Below are 20,457 nucleotides of genomic sequence, written 5' to 3' on the forward strand. Positions count from 1 at the left end.
TTTTCTTTCTGTTTTCTTCTGGTTTGGGGAGGCAGAAGTGAGCAGAAAGAGCAACTTGGAGGTTCTGGGTGACGCTGCCCTGTTCTGGTTTGTGGCACTTACCCATTGCCAGCAATACCAGTTTCTGCTCATATTGTTAGGCTCCGAGTCAGATTTTGAGCAGAGGGTTTTGGTAACCAGTTTCACCCCTTTTCCACTTCATCTCAGCATTTCTTTGAGCAAATCTGGGGCTCAAAAAGAAGACAAAACACAGCAAAAACCTCTCCATCACTTTCAGAAGTCTTCCACAATAACTGCTGAACAATTTGAATTAAAACCAAAGCACTCCGAAATAATTTTAGGGATCATTGGACCTTACATAAAGTTAGATCTGGACTAAAACGACTGTGAAAAAGAGTTTGCTAAAAATCTGTCGTCCCAAAGAAAACCCTCACTGCAGATTGCAGTTCTGGACCAGAAATCCTGTTTTTGAGGAGCGTATCCACCGATGGGTGGGTGCAAACGTGAACAGGAGATGTATAGTAATCCACACCAGCAGTTTATGGTATATCCTCCAGAAATAAAACTTGCCCTCCCTTTTATCCGAGTAGTCAATGATGTGTAAAGAATGAAGTTTATAAATGCTAAAATATATTGTCTGTTTTGGACTTAGAGACAGCTAATGCTGAATTGGAGATTAGGACAGAGCTACAGAGTCACTGCCTGTGAATTGTCTGCCAAACCAATGTCTTGTTTGGTTAAAACACTTTTGATTGTTCTACCCTCAAAAAACCCAAACAAAGCTATTTTTAGTGTATAAAGTATCAAAGCATTACTCTCATCCTTGCCCTTTGTGCATTAAGTGCCGAGTGAAGCAATACTGTAAGCTAGCTACGAGGAAACACAGCAAAACAATACTTGATCCTTCGCCAGTGCTTGTGTTCGCAAGAAGACTGAGAAAACTTACGGCCTTCTTTCACTTCTGAAAAAGATGTTATGGTCTCAAATACTGCAGTTACCTCCTTGGTCAAAATTATTGTCAGTTGACAAAGTTGTGTTGGGTTCAGTCCAGCACAATGTGGTATCTGTATCTCTTATCGTCTCCATCCTCTCCCTCTCTCTCCATCCATCCTCTCCCTCTCTCTCCATCCATCCATCCTCTCCCTCTCTCTCCATCCATCCTCTCCCTCTCTCTCTCCATCCATCCTCTCCCTCTCTCTCCATCCATCCTCTCCCTCTCTCTCCATCCATCCTCTCCCTCTCTCTCCATCCATCCATCCTCTCCCTCTCTCTCCATCCATCCATCCTCTCCCTCTCTCTCCATCCATCCATCCTCTCCCTCTCTCTCCATCCATCTATCCTCTCCCTCTCTCTCCATCCTCCCTATCCATCAATCATCTCCATCATTCAATCTCCACTTATTTGCTGAATGAAACTCTTCTAACAGAGGAGAGCAAGGTCATATTTTGATGAATTTGCCAGGGTTTCTATGCATAAGATTAATAAGAATTAATAAGAGTATTCTTAAAGTCCAAAGTTTTGGTTTTGTCTTCTACATTTCTTCTAGATTTTTCCTTAATTTGGGGTGTCAAGTGTACCATCTTCTCCAGAGGTAACTCTGTACTCAAAAATGATGACCGATTTATAATAGGAAGAGACCAAATATGTTTTCGGTGTATTTGGTAAAATTTGATGAGTTCTCTAAAGAGACATCTACAAAGGAGGAAAAATATTTTGTGATCAAAGTCCTTAAAAAGAGAAAGGTTTCCTATTCAAACTTTGGTTTTGAAGTTATTTTTCTGCTAACAACTTGTGAATACCTCTGTATTTAAGTACAACTTAATTACTTAGTCTTCAATTTGAAATTTTTCAAATTGGCCTCTAGTTTTGAGATTTTTATCCTATTGAATCAGTTCTAAAATGGATGTCCTTCCATCCCAAAGAACAGTAGCGTTCTCGTTTTGTCTCCAGTGTCTTGGAAAGGTTATTATGCTTGTTTTATCCAAACATTTCAGTCCTGATCTTGAAAGGTGTTCCTTTAGGGTGAGATTTCCTTGCTTGCAGTGGGGTTCTGTGGCTCCTTTTGGAGGCTTAGGGCTTAAATTGCAATAATTCCTCAAAATTAAATTGAGAACACCCATCAAACATGGGTTAAATTCTTTTAGGACCAGATTCTGTATTTTCATAACCATATCCAATTTTATTTGTACTTTTCCAGAAAGTACTGATTTTGGCTTGAACTGAAGTTATGTTACACCACACTTACTTGTTTCCCGCTTAATGGAATTCTGCAGAGAAATTCCTGTAAATGATTCTGATGCCCAAAGGTTTGTCCCGATGCCAGGGCTGGTGTTATGATGAACACTGATCATCAGCAGAGCCTTAATTTGGTCCAGCTTAAAAATGGTGTTGACTAATTAGTCACTGGTGGTTCAGATCACACCTCCAGGTAATTTTGATTGTTTGTGGTACAAATGAGTCATTACTGTGTGTGACGAACTGGACTGATCAGTACAGCTAAAACTTGGGAATTCACAAGAACTGAGCTAGTGAGGAGATGTTTTCCATTTCTTTTAGTATTTAAACACTTACTTGCTTTTCTTATTCTAACCTTCCTGTTAGAAGGGAAGATTTTTCCTAGGCTGCTTAAAAATACAACTTTCTGACTGATTTTTAAAATAAGTAGACATGGACTCTCCATATACATAGATGATGGCAGAGCAGTGGACATGGTCTACCTTGACTTGAGTAAGGCATTTGACACAGTCTCCCACAGCATCCTCACAGCTGAACTGAGGGAGTGCGGTCTGGGTGACCGGGCAGTGAGGTGGACTGCGAACTGGCTGAAGGGAAGAAGCCAGAGAGTCGTGGTTGATGGGGAAGAGTCCAGTTGAGGCCTGGATCTAGTGCAGTGCCTCAGGGGTCAGTGCTGGGGCCGGGATTATTCAATATATTCATCAATGATTTGAATGAGGGAACAGAGTGACTGTCAGCAAGTTTCCTGGTGACACCAAGCTGGGAGGAGTGGCTGACACTGGAAGCTGTGCTGCCATCAGAGACCTGGACAGGCTGGAGAGTTGGGTGGGCAGAAATTTAATGAAATATAACAAGGGCAAGAGTAGAGTCTTGAATCTGGGCAGGAGCAACCCCAGGTTCCAGTGTAAGTTGGGGGATGAGCTGTCGGAGAGCAGTGTAGAGGAAAGGGACCTGGGGGTCCTGGGAACAGCAGGGTGACCATGAGCCAGCACTGGGTCCTTGTGGCCAGGAAGGCCAGTGGTACCTGGGGTGGGTTAGAAGGGGGTGGTCAGTAGGTCAGAGAGGTTCTCCTGCCCCTCTGCTCTGCCCTGGGGAGACCACACCTGGAATATTGTGTCCAGTTGTGGCCCCTCAGTTCCAGAAGGACAGGGAACTGCTGGAGAGAGTCCAGCGCAGCCACCAAGATGCTGAAGGGAGTGGAGCATCTCCCGTGTGAGGAAAGGCTGAGGGAGCTGGGGCTCTGGAGCTGGAGAAGAGGAGACTGAGGGATGACTCGTTCATGGGGATCAATATGGAAATGGTGAATGTCAGGAGGATGGAGCCAGGCTCTTCTCGGTGACAACCAACAGTAGGATAGGGGGTAATGGATTCAAACGGGAACACAAGAGATTCCACTTAAATTTGAGAAGAAACTTGTTCCTGGTGAGGGTGTCAGAGCCTGGCCCAGGCTGCCCAGGGAGGTTGTGGAGTCTCCTTCTCTGCAGACATTCAAACCCGCCTGGACACCTTCCTGTGGAACCTCAGCTGGGTGTTCCTGCTCCGGCGGGGGGATTGACCTGGATGAGCTTTCCAGGTGCCTTCCAATCCCTGACATTCTGAGATTCTGTGATTTGCATTGACGAGAGGAGAACTGAGAATGACTGTGAAGGAAACTGGAGATACGGTGTTGACTTTGGAAAAAGGGGTTGTTGTTGAGTGACTTGAAAGGTGGATGAGACTAGATGGCAAAAAAAAGTTTGGAATTGGATTGAGAAACCTGTGAATAAAAGGAGAAGATTGGGAAGGGGACTGAAGACAGGGATGGGATGAGATGGGTAACAGAACAGATGCTACAAAGGGGTCATACGTGTGGGGAAGGTGCAGAAGATCCACATCTCTAAGTTCATGTGGATTAGGAATGGTGTCCAGAATCCTTCTTTTGCTGTGAACAGAAACCTCTAAAAGTCACTGGAAAAGCATCCTGTTTCTCCTGGCTGTTGGTCCTCACAGGGGATGGCAACCAAGGAGTTCTACCTACATGCTCGGGTTAGTATTAAAGTATAGTGTGTGAACCAGGTGTCTGTTTGCATGATCCTACATGAGGAAGCAAATTTCAATTTTGTTTCACTTTGATAAAAATGTAAAAGGCCCCTCTACTGCTTTACAAGAATAACAAAAGTCAAAAGCTTAAAATTACAGCTTAAAATGAAGGTTTCTTGCATAGCTTTGTTTCTTGCTTTCTCATTGAGTCCGAACTAGTCATTGTGCTTTTTTGGAGAAGAAGAGGGAGGAATGGTTCATGGCTGAGTGCTACCTTCAAGATCATGTGTCTACTCAGAAGATAAGTATTGTTCAGTGAATGCCAAACAGGGGAGAAGAAGAAATAGTTACAGCTGTCCTTTCTCTCTTTATATTGAACTTGGGTTCTCTGGAAAAAAAACATTGTGCTCATGGACATAAGGACAAATGTACATAAGGACATATGTACATACAGGAACTGCAAAAGGATGTTTTAAGGACAGCTGAAAGCAGGCAGGCTTAATTCTTGGGTTTCCAGGCTTTGAAGAGCTTGGTGTTCAACGGTAATAAACATTTGAGTTGTGTGGTTTTTATACATGTAATTAGAATTATCTGTATAACTTATGATTTATTTTCGTAGTATAATTCTCACATGCACTGTCAGTCAAATTTTAGACATGCATTTAAAAGCATTATTTTTCTCTTTGGGTGAAAGGATGAACTGACATATACATAAGCAATGAAACAGTTAACTTCAAAACCTGATGCTCTGACTGAGAAATATTCTTAAGACACAGAATAAACAAATGGGAATAGAGACCGTGCTCCATAGATTTCTCCACGTTTCAGTATGCATTCCAAGGACGGACCTGACAGCAGGGCAGGTTGCAAGAGCAAATTCTCTAGGGAAATGTTATAAATTATTCCTGTGTTTGCCTTTCCCCCTCTACCAATATTCATCAAGTCACATTTTGGCAGAACGACAAAAGCTGCTGCTGTTTTTGGGGCTTTCTGTAAGGGTCCACAAGTGAGGACAAAAAAATACATCTACTTCCAAAGCAGTGTTGCAGCAGTATTGCAAACCTGTTCGGAGCGGCAGGGTTGGGAAACGGATCTCTCGGAATTACCTTTGGGGAAAATTTGAACTATCCAAACAAGTTTCTGCCAGACTTAAGGCAGCTGTTGCTTTCCAGTTTCATTTTGGAACTTGAAAAACTCTCAAAAACTGAAGGCAGGTTTCACTCTGAATTTCAGTCCCTTCCTCAGTCTCAGTAGCTTCTACTGCTGATATATACTTGGGTGAAAAACAAAGGTGTTCTTGCTTTCTTTTCTCTGAAATGCCAGTTGCACAACATAATTCTTCCCTGGGTGACACATTTTAAGGGTAATTTCTGCCATAGGAGAACTCCGAAGTAGCCTCAGGGTCATCAGCCAACCTGCATACAGTTAATAAACTGGAATTTTAGCCAAGGTTTACAGCAGTTGCTGTAGGATCTAAGTACTTCATTATGATATCCATTCACACAACGCTTCTGGGAGACAGAAATGTGGTGTCATTGCCCTTTTGGGTAAGGAGAATAAAGAGATTAAGGTGGTGTGGCCAATGTAACATAAGCTAAAAATACAACAATGAGGACAGAACCCTTGTCAACTTGATCGAAGTACAATCATAGGCATCAGAGAGTCTAAAAATGATACTTTATATAACTAGATTAATATTTATATAAGGGAATACTTTTCCATATGCCTAAGGTCAGACATAGTTGGCATAACGTGTGTGTGAGAGCCCGCGCTTAATGTTTAGTGTTGGTTGGACTTCTCTGAGGATCAGGAGCCAGTTCCACTTGACTTTTATTTCTCAATAAATCAAAATATAAAATGTGGATGCTTGCTCTTCAGAAACATTACACATTTTTCTAGCCTTACTTTTGCTCCGTAGATTTCAAAAATAGAAGATGCAAACTCTTTTTAAGATAACTTTTTCCCTCATGCGGGAGCGTATTTCCCTCCTTCAAGAGCAGATAAATGTTCTCATCCTGTAAGATACACAGATAGAAACCTGGTATCCTCAAAATTAGTCTTATACACCTGAGGTGAAACTATGACAATACTTGTCTTTGAATTTTACATCTATTCCATTAGGTAAATTATCAAACTATCACAGATGAGTAAAGGTGTCTAGAAATCTCTTGCTTAGTGGAAGACTCTTTTCATTAAGAACAAAAACCAGCTTGGTAATGAATTCTAAAAAGAGAGGTTTGAGCTCAATCTGTGCTCTGGACTCAGATTGGATCTTGGTAAATGTTCACATTTTCTTACACACCCAGAACTTGTTTTCATTGCCTGCAAATCATCAATTTCCAGCAGGGACCACAAAATGTAGGGTGTATTCAGCCATCCAGTTGAAAATCAGTTTAAACTCAGCTGGTTTAAATTGATCTACAACTCCAAGACTGAGCTGTTGGTTTTTTGTTTATTTTAATTGATTGGTTTGGTTTCTTTGAAGCTGACATTTTGAAGCCTTTTGAAAGCAAAGGGATGTCAAAATAGGTTGGGTTTGGTGTTTTGGTTTGGGTTTTTTTGGCTTTTGGTGTGTGTTACTGCTTTAAAGAAATGAGATGAACTGCGTTAAATTCCCATTTATATGCTAACTCAAACCTTCAGCTGGTCTAGTGGATTTGGATAGTTTTTGAATGAAATTTTGATTTTTAAAATGAGAGTCAGAGGTGGGAGGAGGGTGGAGATGGTGGAAAATGTTCCTTTCCCTTCTCTTGGAAAGAGAATATAGCTAATTCCTTATACTGAGATTTCTTAAAGAACCCAGCTATACCAATTTTGGCGGTCTTCAGTTATGTCAATACTATTTTGTTGTTGTCGTGCGCTGGTAGCTGTGTGTCCCCAGCATTCTGTCTCAGACATGTCATCTCTCTCTGACTTGGTTAAAGCGTAATTTTGTTGACAAACTTTCCCAGCTGTGTTGGGAAATGCGTAAGGAATCAAATTGTTGTGATTTACAGCTTCCGAAATGTGTCCTCTTGTGAGTGCATATGAATTTATTTCTGTTTCGTGCTGACATGTGGGTTGTGTAGTAGTTCACTTGCTCTTTAGCTTTGGCAAAGTGGTGCATGAGCTTATCCCTTGGACCTGTGTTTTCTGTTATTGATGGACTTGTCAAGACAGTAATATGTGCTCTTCAGGTTAGATTTCTGACCTGATTGGACTGTGTACCCGTGAACTATTTCCTGCATTTTACCAGGGAGGTTTCACTCCGATTTCTGGTACGGCATATCCTCACCTTGATGGAAAGCAGCCTGGTCCCATGCAGTGAACCATTGTGCTGGGTTGCCTCAACAAAGAAACCAAAACCTCGAACGTGGTTTCCATCCACACCCCAAAATAGTTGATACCAGAACATGCCCAGGAGATGCTGACAGTCGGGGATTTGGAGAAAGGTGGCGGTTGTTTCAGCCACCGAGCGGTGAGGAGTTGGGGTGCAAGGCAGGCTCTTCTTTTCCCAACGCCGTTTGAATTGGTGTTGGTATGTTTGCAGAAGAGTGTCATCTGAATTGAGTTTCTGAAATTACTCATCTTCCCTTAGCAAAAATTCCTTTTCTAATTTGAAAGTCTTCTTTAGTGTTCTCTCAAAGTGCCCTAGACTGTGGTGCATCATTAAATAACTGTTGTGTTTCCCTGTGAGAGGCTACAAGGCCTCATATAATTTACCTTTGAATCAAGTGAGCTTTTGGGACAATTTCCATGGCTCAGCAAGCCCGTCTGTCGAAAAGGATATCTGGGGCTTATAAAAGTGTTTGTTTTGATTAGATGTGTGTTTTGAAATAAGTGGTTTCATGCTGATTCATTCTTCCCAGTGGAGAGCCTTCCCACTTGCCTCCCAGGTTTGTAGAGGTAAGTTGCAGTGGTGCCAAGTGAACTACGCTGTACGAAAGCAATATGTGTTGTAAAAGGAATCAATACAATGTTGTAGGCTGAGAGATGTAATTAGGGAACAAAAACCACAGCAGACACAAAATGTTTTAGAGCTGCAAGGATCTGTCTTAAATTCTTTTGCTGAAGTCGTGCGCGATGGAGCTTTGGAGACTGTGGTTGTTTTCAATCCAGATCCTTTTAATGATTTTGTGTTTCCAATGATTTGGCTTGCGACGTGACTCCAGAAATGGGGCAGTAAACTTCAGAAAGGAGAACAAGCAGTTGCAGGGAGGGAAGAGGGAGGAATTCTTCATGCTGGTTTCACCTCAGAAACAATCCCTTCATGCTCCTGTCCTCAAGAAATACAACATCTAAAAACCAACACATAAAACCTGAGCACCCAAAGGAAGTAACCAATAGCAAGATCATCGTTTGACTGCAGGCGCGTTTTATAATCGGCACGACTGCTGTTAAGTTTTGCTTTACGTATTTTGGAAAGAGCTGCTGGAATTGTGTCACTGCCAGGAATCTGCTTTCAAGATGCATTTCCCTTGTTGTGGGTCCTGCCAAAGGTCAACAAGGTGCTTTGAGATCACCGGGATCATGTGTGCTTGTATGCTATCAACTCGTAATTTTATCATTATAATTCTAATGTTAGGGAAGTTTCTTTGCCGTAGGTGAGCTTCTCTAACATCTAACAAACTTAAATCACCCCTTATTCAATGCAGGGATGGGCTAGAGCAATCCTCCACAGGTATCTTGTGATGCTTTATGATGTGGAGAGATGGTTTGTAAGCTTTAGTAGTGCGTAGGTAGCATTGCCTGCTCTTTCCATCGGTGTTTTCTATTTGGGAATAACTGTGGTTGTTTGTGTTTTGGTGTTTTTTCTTTTTTTCCCCACCCTATTGTATATATGTTGCTATGCAGTGTAATTTGACCAATTTTCAGGTATGTAATATTAACCCTTCTGAGCTTAAGGAAGATTTTGTGCACGAATACCGATGTGATTCCAATTCTTTTATGTATTGGCAAAGCTCCTGCAATGATGCTTTACCTCATGACTTATTTTGCATAAGTCTCTTGAAATGAGTTTAAGCTAGACTGGAAAATTCCTTTCCTTTGAAAATTCGTGTAGGTTCATTAAAATTTACAATTTGTTTAAAAAATGTGCGGTTAAGATCCTGGAATTAAATGGAAACCTTTCCATACGCCATGTGCAAAAAAGTGTCATACTCATCTCAATATATATGAGTAGAACTGATTGAAATTTCTTTTGGAAGCATTTGTGGACCCAAATGTAGAATTTCAAAAGGTAAAACTTAAAATTAGCTGGATCTTTTTGAAGTCTTGTGATTCCCATTCCAGGTTTGTCTAAAGCAAGCCGAGTTGCTGAATAGCTGTTGCAGACACCCTATTTCTCTCTTGGGTCATGTTACTTCAGGGGTTTTAAGTAGTATAGTTAATTTTACTGTGATTTTTTTGGATGTTATTTTAAAAGTAGGCCTGAGTACCTCCCTGTTATACAGACCCTTGTGAGGAGGGCACACAGCGCTGTGGTTATATGGTCAGTGCTGTTTCACTTTGCATTTTTTTAGGACGGTTCGGCATGTCTCAGGTGAGGCATTACTGCTAGTGGAGGGATCATAATTTATGAAAACATTCCCCTGCTATTTCAAATACATTTTGAATGGTGCCCTTCACTTGTGAAACTTCTTCCACATTCGCAGTGGGGTTCCTGGGCACTCATAGTACAACATAGTACAACGTTTTTATTAAACAGACTAGAATCTAGTTACTATCGCAAAATTATCTTGCTCAGAAGCCTATGGTATAACCCATTTTTGTGTAAAATATGCAAATTTTGCCCAAAAAGCCATGGAAATGAGACTTTTTCGAGTTAGTGTCTTGGATCAAGGTCCTAGAGCTAAGGACTCATTCTCGAGGTCCCTCCATTGCTGATGGCTGACAGGTCCAGGTTCATTTAGTGCTGGTTTCCAAGTTTTGAACTGGCATAATCAGAAGCTCCTTTAAAAGGGTTTTTTTTCCTGGATGCAGCAATGGTTAAATGTAACTTAAAATCATGGTTCCTTATTACTGTGAATCATATTCACGATGTTATACGAAACTGATAGTGCTTCAATGGGATTAAAAAAACCAAACCTGCAGCTCTGTGATGTACAGTGTGGATGTAGTATAGTTTATTTTGACAGGCCAGGTGTTTCTTTTAAGGGGAGACTGGGGTTTTGATTGCAGTGTCCGACAGCTGAGTTCCCACTTAGCTCACTGCTCGCTCTGGACAGGGAAAGAAAGTAAGAATATGGTTGAGATAAAGACAGGGAAGTCACTTACTAATCACTGTTGAGGGCAAAACAAACTTGACTCAAGGCAATTTAATTTGTTGCAGATTAAAGTAGGTATTTAACTATTCGATCAGGTAGTGGGAAACCCAGACGAGTGTGAGCAGCTTTCCCGCCTTTTCTGAGCTCAGCTCCGCTCCCGAGTCCCCTCAGTGCTGCAGGGGATGGGGGTTTGGTCAGCACACAGGGGTTCTCCCTGCCCTTCCTTCCTCCTCATACTCTTCCTCTCCTTCCCTGTGGTCTCTCCCATGGGCTGCAGTCCTGCCAGGAAAAATCTGCTTTAGTGGGGTCCTCCGTGGGCTGCTGGGGCAATCTCTGCTCCATGGGCTGCTGCGGATCTCTGCCCCATCATGGCACCGCCTCCCGTCTTCTCTCCTTCTCTTTCCTCCCACTGTTCCTCACACTTTTTTCCCCTCATGGCCTAGGCAGAATTTTGCCCTTTCTTAACTACATTTACATTGCATGGCTGAGGGGCTGGGCTGTGGGGCTGTTGTTGAACCAGCTGAAACCGGCCATGTCCAGCCTGGGGCAGGCCCTGGTCTCCCCTCACAGGGGCTGCCTCACTGCCAGCACCTCCCCACCAGGACTAAATACACAGGTAAATCAGGTGAAATACACACATTTTATAGCAGCATCATCCGCCTATATTGTTCCAATTTTATGCTTGGGCAAAATACCATCTCATTTTCTCTTTCCTTCCACAAACCTGAGGTAAACGCGATGTGTGTGATGTGCTCTGGGGAAACCCGGCACCACTTGCATGACACCATTTTGTGAGCCCGGGCCACGTTTTCGGTGCTGGGTGATGCTCAGCTTCTTAGTCAGCACTAGTTGTAAGAGTGAGACCTTAGATTCTGTCTGAGTTTTGGCTGCTTCTGTTATTTTTTTCTTAAAACAGATGACAATGTACACCTCTATTTACAGTAATTGGTATTAGGCGCTTTAGGGGAAAAAATAGAAAAAGTCTATAGATAACAATTACTCAGTACATCTACATGAAGGAGTTTTCCTTCTTGCTTCAGGCAATTAATAGTTAGCTGATGACCAGAAATATGCATAGATTTGCATCCCTACTTCCTTTTAAAAGCATACATGTGGATATCGTGTAGAGGTGTATCCGGGTATTTTTCTGTACTCCTTTAAACATCATGCCGATCATGGCTTCAGGAATATCTTCTATTAAAATTGTGAGTCTCTTAAGTATTAGTAATTTAAAAAATATATTTGTCCTAATGTGGTAAATAAGCCTACTCCCTTCAGAACTGATAACTGCGCTGGTAAACCAACATAGCTTTGCTCCTTGTTTTTCCAGGCTGTTTTGTGATATCACGTATATTGATTCTTACACAGAACAGCCCTAGTTGAAGCACACCTTTGCTTTGATGTTGATGCTTTATTCCCTGGATATTCCTGCAATGCTGTCTTTTCTTTCTATATGCCTGTGCTCTTTGTGTGTTCCTGATACAAGTGGAAACCCTGTTTGTGCCATCTCCAGCATATCCTTGTTGAAATGGATCCATTGGGTGATTGCATTAGGCAAGTCCTTTACCGCTGTGTTTGCTCAGGGTGATGTGGTACCCATGCATCATCAGTGAAAGTAGGGATCTTCCATTATAACAGAAGTTAACACAGAATTTTTACAAGACAGTAGAGACAGTATTTCAGCAGAAAATATTTCGACAGCAAATACTGTTGACAGTATAATAAGAACTGCTGTTTTCTCTTCTAGGTGTTAAAATGGGTTGAAGAAGCTGTTCAAGCCTCCAAAGTGCATCTCTTGTCTACAGATCATTTGACCATGGCTGTAAATACTTGGCAGATCCCTTTTGATCCAAGTCTGAAAGAGGTTACGGTGTCCTTGAGTGGTCCTTCACCAGCCATTGAAATTCATGATCCATTAGGTGAAGTAGTTTATACCTTCTTTTGTGATAGCAAAAAACCATACAAACCATCTCTGCTGTCTGTAAGAGGGAAGGCCGTATTTGTGATGCATAAATGTCTTTCACATTTTGAAAACCAGTATCAGGATTTCTGCATATTTTTTAGTTTTATTTTATTTTTAAAATGCAGGATCTTTGGGTATATGCACTTCCAATATTTAAACTGTTCCCAATGTCCCATTTTTTTGATTCAGAGGAAACTGGAAATCCTTCCTATTCGTCTCACCTCCATCTCCTTTCTTACTGTGTGTCTTTGCATGCCGAATTTCTGGACACTTTTGGCTTTCATGTATTTATCTATTCACTGAACCATCGTTTAGGGATTATACATGACAGTTGTTTTTTATGTGACGAAAGGTAAACTCGGGTCTGGATCCTTGAACTGTTAGAGCATTCAGAATCAAACCCTGTTTCATGTGCCCATCTCTGACTGAACAGACTTGGGTGCTGATTGGTAACTGAAGGTATTTAGGAGAGATCTGCTGGTTGTTGTTATGCTGATGCTTTAGAAACCTGGAACAGAACTCCAGAAATAAATTCAGATAATACTTTGTCTTTACTGAATGACTTTTGGCTAAGGATGTAGCTGAAGTTTTAGTATCTTGGAATTACTTTATGCACAGGATGGGGTTCCCTGTAATATTATTTGGTCTGTCCCCCACTGAGTCATTCTACTTTGTTTATAGGAAGGGAATTTGCCGAGTGTCTCTTCAAACCACGGTAACACACAGTTCTGCGCACAACCATCAGGCTCAGCTGGAGCTTTTACCCTTTCTATCTGTTTTCCTTTCTCATAGTTCACCCCCATACATCTAAATCCACATAGATTCACTGACATTAGTCGAGGCACGTCTAATAAGCTCCTAAAAATTTACACTAGGACATCCCACTCTCAACTTCACCTTTGAGCCAGATGTGTTTTTTAGTGCTGATGGTACTTTGTAAGGAGCAAAGTGCCTCTATAGAGAACCAATTCCATATATTGGTATGCATAGGTGTACATATAAATTATAGTATGACAACTTGCACTTTTCTATTGAGGTCTGGGATGTCTAACAGCCCGAATTCCCTGTGAGGGTCTCATCTGCATCCCCACCCTTAGTCACATGCTATTCCCCTCTGCCAGGAAAACCTGGCTTATCAGTATTTTTATTAATACTTGTGGAGTTTATCCTGCTTGAAATAGGTCTAGAGGGTGGAAGAGAAAGAGGGCTGGCAGCTAGCAGGCAGGTTAGGGTAAGTCTGTTATAAGATCTCCTTCAGGCTATCATAGTTTGTCTCTGTGCTGCCTCCTTTCACCAAGAGCTGAGTATTTTCTGTGAAGAACTTGTTTTGCCCACAGTTTTTAGGTTTCCCGCAGCTCTGTATTGTTGTTGGCCATATTAAATTTCCCAAGTGAATGAAAAGGGTGAGAATAAATGAGCATTTTTATTATTCTGGCAAAGAACTACAGGGAATTTTGACTGTCGTAAATGTCACTGACCACTAACTAGTGAGTAAGCCAAGTATCAAAAATACATCAGTACAAAAGAACAGGATTCTGTTTACCCCCTCTCTTTTTTTTAGGCAACACTGTGTTTACTCCATACTGTATTTACTCAATATTGTATTTAATCCCTGTTTTTTTAGGCAAGCAGATCAGTAAAGGATCAGGACTGAATGAATTGCTAAATATTCACAACTCTGCAAAGGTAGTAAATGTCAAAGATCCAGAGCCTGGAACATGGACAATTAAGGTAAGGTTATTACAGAAATCATGTATGACTTATGCTGTAGCTTCAAAGGAGGCTGTATAATGATTCACTATATTATTTATCATAGATATCCATAGGTGAGTTTGTGTTATACTGAATGTGCTTTCTAACCTCTGTGTTGTGACATATTCTGAAGGCAGCATTATGAAATACTTATCAAGATGATAACATATTAGATTTTACAGTCTTTAGGTCATCCTTTTCCTTTGGATGGTAAAAGGATGAAGTGAGCACGGCATTTTTGGAGTCTAGCGAGCAGATGCTCTCTGTAGAGAGCGTGGGCGCAGAGGTATGTTTGGAGGAATGGGAGAGGGAGATGACGTGCACTTTGCAGGCCAGAGGTTTCATTAGCAGGTTTGCAAAGTCAATAAATAACATTTAATTATTTAAATACTACAGTATGTACACGATTCTTTTTCATATGAATGCTCTCCTAGCACATACAGTCACAGAATGGACCCTAAAGGATTTGAAAACACGAAGAACAGCATGCTTAGCAGTAATAACAAGAAACGATTGTTAAGACTCTGTTGAAATGGTCTTCTTGGAGCTGACTATGGCCAGCTCAGACCACTTAGATCTAGGGCTCGATGGGATTTTTCTCTGGGTGACAGTGTGAGTTTAAACATTGCTTTTGGCCATGTGTTCCTGTGAGGGCCGTATCATAGTTGCGAGGCACGTGGTGAACAATATGTGTCACACGTTAGTAACCTCTGAGAACACTTATGACCTGTTGCCACACGAAGAGCTGAGGGCTGCGATCTAACGCCAGTGTAGCTAAAAATCTACTGTTTATACATCAATAAATGTATGCATAAAATAGATACAGATCAGGAACGGGAAGTGGATTGCTTAGACTAGCCTTAACCTCTAATTTAGCAGAGATTCAAGTTAACACGCTGTGTCAGGCCAAAAATTGCTTACCTGAAACAATAGTAGGGATGAGCGAGAATACTTACTGTAGTGCGGCAAAGTGGAAGATGAAGCTTAGGACTTGGCGTAAGGAGAAGTATGTGTGAATCGTTCTGTTTTATAACATGTTTTTAGTCAATGGTTCAAAATGTAGTTGCACCAGCTGTGAATGGAATGTCAAAACTTTAAGGATTGCACTATTGATAAGATAGTATTTAAATAAGCTGAAGGACTCGCCCCAACACTGTTTTTTATGGCTAGATGCTGATGTTTCAGAACACTAACAAATCACACTCCACTACCACACCTTACAATCTGTTTATGTAGAAATCACACTATTTCATTGTGTTTTGTGGACAGATTTATCTTCAAACCAATAAAGCTGAATCTACACCTTGAACTAGTTTGTAGGGGGCAGCATGTTGTGACATGTGCTTAGAGTGGGGGAGAGGAAGGGAGGTATAAGGAACTGTAAGTTTTTATATCATCTTCTCGACTGTTGTGTAACTGTGGCCTAAACTGACTCATGCTTTGTCTAGTTGTGTGTGTCTCTAAATAGGTAAAGCACCATGATCCCAGCTTTCCTAAATTGATATGGAAATAGTTGTACTGGCATAGGCCCCTTACAACCGAACTACTCTATTCTACTATATTCTTGTTTTTGGAGGGGAAGTCACCTGTGTAAGGTGCCTTTATAGCCATTTTCACAATGAGGTGTGTGGAATGGATGCATGTTGTGTATTGCCTGTGCCATACCTGCAGAGGTAGTTTGAAAAAGGTTGTTAATTCACATACCTTACTGTAGGAATTTATTGATACTGCTGCAGAAGTGGAACTAGAAAAGCATGTTGAGGTCAGCAGCTCTATGGAGAATTGTTTGAATGTTTGTCTATGCTGCCAGGACCAGAAATGCTGAAAAACCTGGTATAGAGACACGCTGGTGGTCTTAAAAATTGAAGTTTTTTAAAAAAAAAAAAAGTTTGGATCCTGCTAGACTTAATGCCATCAGACATATTGGGTAGTGAGAGAACTTTTCCTACAGTCAGTGCCTTAGTATTCAACTCTGTTGCTTGCTGGAGTCTTTTAGGTTCAGCATGCAGTGTAGTGAACGTTCAGCGCCCTCCAACACAGCGAAAGAGAGAGCAGACAAAGGAAAAGCCCTGCGTGAGCTCTCCTGGCCCTGCGAAGTGAGCTGAGCCATGTGGAACCACTTGTCTATGCATTCGCTGCATTGCCCAAACTTCTGGATTCCACGAACTGCATAGAGAGCAGCTCGCCACCCTTACAGGGTCCCGGTGTAACACCCGGCAGAGCCAATAATCTCCCCGAAAGCCGGGGCTGGCGCTCGGCGTGGCGCGAGCTGCCAAGTGGCTCCGCAGGAACCGGGCCAGCGCACTCAGCTGGATGTGAACCAGGCCCTGCCAGAGCATCAGGCTGCTCCTGCAGTGAGGGTTGTTAATCTTTTTGTGTTTGTTTTTTTCTTTTCTAAGCTCAGTGTAATGCTGTCTCCAATTCTGTGGAGAATAATACATTAAAAAAAAAAGTTGAAATATTTCAATTACTTTAACTTTTATAAGCAAACCAGATCTTTATTAGGTTTGTGCAAAGAGCTTATAGAGGTACTTATTACCTAGAAGTGCAAAAAGTTGTCATTTTAGCGTGATAAGTCACAGTGAGCTAAACAGTATTAGCTGATCATAAATGAACTGGAGAATGTTCAGTCAAAGAAGATCTCACCTTAATCCAGAAGCAAGAGTTAGTGCAGTTTCAGTGCTCAGCGAAGCCTTTGAATCACAGGTTGGAGTAAAAGAAAACACACAGTATGCAACCCAGTTGCCTGTTGTGCTGCAGGATGCCTCCAGTTGCCTTCAGGTGCTTCAGTTATGAGGACATCAAATCTGTGCATGCTTGTGTATTTTATAAATTATTTTTCCTCCCAGTTTTGCCAGATGGTTAAGAAGGTGCATCGCACAGGGGGAGCTCTATATGTCCTTAGACCATTACATTCAGCCTAGTTATGGAATACAAAGTGCATCAGTGTAAAGGTGATACCGCTTATCCATAAACCGTAACGCCAGCAGGACCTGAGGTCGATATTAGGTCATAACGCATAATTTAGGTGCAGGATATAAACCAATTCACCTGCTGCACTTGAAGGGCAATCTGCGAGAGAGAGAGAGAGAAAAGAGAAACAAAGGCGCCAAGGTCGGGGAATGCCATGATCACGGACTGAAATGGTGAGGTATGACCCCGACCAGATGTATCTGTGAAGAGCAAATTCATGGGATTTGCCAAGTTATGGCCCTGACATAGGAACCAGAGACGCAAAAGAACAAGTGCTAGGGTGTAGGGGGGAAGAATGGACCTGAAGCTAGTCATGATGGATCCTACTTGCATCAAGTTGCTGATTTCACGTGAGGTGTAAGATTAAAAAATACCCTGGTCCCTGCTTTATGTACTTCAGGAGATATTGCATTTTATGGGCGGTACCAATCATAGTGTGTATTTGGGCACTTCCGTGTTGGTAAGGAGGTATGCGTAAGTTAGCTGTTTATGGGTTTAGTACGAGGTTATTGGGTTGTAATGTCCTAGGTATCATTACATTTTGAGGTACTCTGGAAGGATGGATGTTGTTGAGTGGCTGTTGCCCAGTTACATGTATGTTTGTGGTACATGCATGGGTAGGGGAACATTTGAGTTTTATGGGGATTAATAATTAGGATGTGAGCTATATGCTGTAGTACTATTGATCAGAGGTGAGCAATGACACAAAGATGAGGCTCCTCTCTCCATAGTGTTATCAGCAAACATGGCAGGGTTTGTGCAGGAGGAAGGATGCTTCTTCAGGAAGATGGTCCTGCTGCTGCGTGCGGCTTCCGCACCTCCAAGCTGGCTGAGAGACACAATTTATCTGTGGTCCTACTGCTGAGATACCCACCAAGAGATTATGGGGGAAGAAAAAAAAGGAGAGGAAAAGCAAGGAGAAATCAGCAGAAAAACTTGGCTGTTCTTGTGATTAAGACAGATCTTTCATGGCTGCTGCTGTTTCCTTATGCTCGTGTAGCCGAATGCAGCTGGTTCGATGGGGTGTAACAACAAACCAGTCCAGAGCGATGCCTGCTGAATGAGCATGTTTCTTAAAGCTGAAGTATCACCATCACTGTAAATATAGTAATATAACCATGCAATTAAAAATATATTTAGCCATTGTAGCTTGGTTTTTCTGTTGTGTGAAAATTAAGAGTTTTTTATTTTAAAAAGTGTATTTTTTTCATCTGTTTGTTTATAGATACATGCATTTTGGACAGTCTTATTTTGCTTTGTTTGCAAGACAGGAAAGCATTTTTTCCTGACATCTGTGATAAACACGTGTTTGCTCTTTTTATCATGCTTGCCCAGTGTGGGAGGAGAAACACTAATGTACAATATCAGCGATCAGTTTTACACTACAAATAGTGAAAAGAGACTTGTCAAAGATATTAATTGGACACCAGTCCTTTTGGGGAGAAGTTTATTCTTAGATGTTTGCATAAGACTGCCAACTCCTAACTGTGACAGTGATAGATGCATCTATTGTTACTAGTAAATGATAAAAGTTTACAAGGTTACTCTATCCTTAAAAATTCAAAAGTATCCAAAGGTCTGAATAATTCAAAAAGAGAAATAATTTTCCAATGTAATTTTCTATGAATTGTTTACTTGACATTAGTCACCAAATTGGGTTTTTTTGCATTATGATTTCAAGGCTGTGACTTAAGACGTAGAAAAAACTTAGAAAAGTTTAATCACACCATAAATTCTTTATACAGATGCATAAAGCTATAAAAAGAAAACTTTGCTGAATTTGTCTAATGAAATTTTAACTGCCAATTAACGCTTGATAACATGAGTTGTTTGGCACACTTAAATATTTCTTTGTATTGTCAACAGCTGGTTTATATAAAAAAGGCTTTAGTAGTGATTTTTCTGAGGTGAAAGGCTAAGCAAATAGAAGTTGTTTTAATCAGATACACATCAATTTGTCGTAGTGTCTAAATGGCTGTCCCTAGGCAGTTAGTTTTAAGAAACAACTGTGTAATTGAATATTCACATGCAGCTGTGTCAGAGGGTGGTTACTAAACTGAAGGAATTATGGATTTGAGAATGGATCACATAATAGTCTCTAGATGGATAAAGCTCAGTGGAATTGTTTCATTTTAATAGAATCATGTAATTCCTTTTACATTGCAAGTCTTGTGTACTGCGTCATCTCCCTCAACAAAAACCTGGAGTAGGTTCTACTAACTGTGGGTTCGATCTTGGCATAATATATCTTAGATATCACTCTTCGCAGCCTTTTGAAGCTTTATTTTTCTCCTGCCATTCTGGGGTTTGTCGTTGTTAAGTCTGTAAAATTGTAACTCCACGCTCAGTGGAATGCAGCAGTCTTTCTCCTTTTCCCCCAACACCTGTACGGTGTGGAACTAGGTGAGGATAAAAAGCCTTGGGTTCCCACATGCTCTTGGCAAGTAGCAGTTGTCCTTTTCTTTCTCAGCATGGAATGATAGAAAGTAACTTAAAGAAGATAAATCAAAACAATTGTGAGATTGAGGACTTGCATAAAAGCTACCGTGCCCTCAAACAACTAAGGCTGTTCAAGGGTGGGTGGGTCTCGTTTGTGATTTGGGCTTTTTTGCTGATTAGATCCAAATGATGTGGTGGAGAACAGAGGTGAGAGGCACTTCTGTATCCTCCACCTTCCCACCGACACCTGGGCTGGGAAGGAGAAGAACCTTTAATATACGGAATTGATTGAGGCTGGTCTGAACTTGCTGCTTGTTTCGTGATGTGCAGCGTCTGAGATTTTTGCATATGACTCACTGGTAAATTAGTTTTGCATGTATTTTAAAAGGGGGCTTACTCATGAATAAAAAGGTAAGATAAATTATTGTAGCACTGGAAGCAAATTGCATATATATATATATATATATGTTATCAGCAAAAATTGTAGACTTATTTTTCTGTTGATTTGTGTTTCAGTTACTCTTTTGTAATATGCTTTTATAATGGTAAAAATCCAAACTTCCAGTCAGTCTCCCATTATAATCACTGGTATATGACATGTAGTTGTTGATCTTGTGTCTCTGTGTTATGATTTACCTCCCAGACAAATGGTCTCTTTTCCTGATGCTACAACTGTAGGGCCAGTATTTAAAGTAAAGCCTTATGAAAGGTGTTTTTACTTATCACTTCTGGCATAAGCCTCGTTTCTGGCTTATTTTTAATGAAAGCTGAACTCAGTGCATGGATCAGAAACTTTGCAACTCCTGAAATGCCAGTTATGCAACGTGTTCT

The 20,457-nt window shown here is 41.2% G+C and overlaps 1 protein-coding gene across 1 annotated transcript in view; it reads left to right on the top strand.

Annotated features, from left to right (window-relative positions):
• Window positions 1-20,457, top strand: part of HMCN1 (hemicentin 1) — a 186,131-nt gene that overhangs the window by 32,781 nt on the left and 132,893 nt on the right. Inside the window, exons 5-6 of the mRNA XM_065841673.2 lie at window positions 12,247-12,418; window positions 14,087-14,193. Of these exons, the coding sequence (XP_065697745.2) occupies window positions 12,247-12,418; window positions 14,087-14,193 (279 nt within the window). The remainder of the gene's footprint in view (window positions 1-12,246; window positions 12,419-14,086; window positions 14,194-20,457) is intronic.

The sequence above is a fragment of the Patagioenas fasciata genome, chromosome 6, assembly GCF_037038585.1.
Source record: "Patagioenas fasciata isolate bPatFas1 chromosome 6, bPatFas1.hap1, whole genome shotgun sequence".
Classification (NCBI taxonomy): Eukaryota; Metazoa; Chordata; class Aves; order Columbiformes; family Columbidae; genus Patagioenas; species Patagioenas fasciata.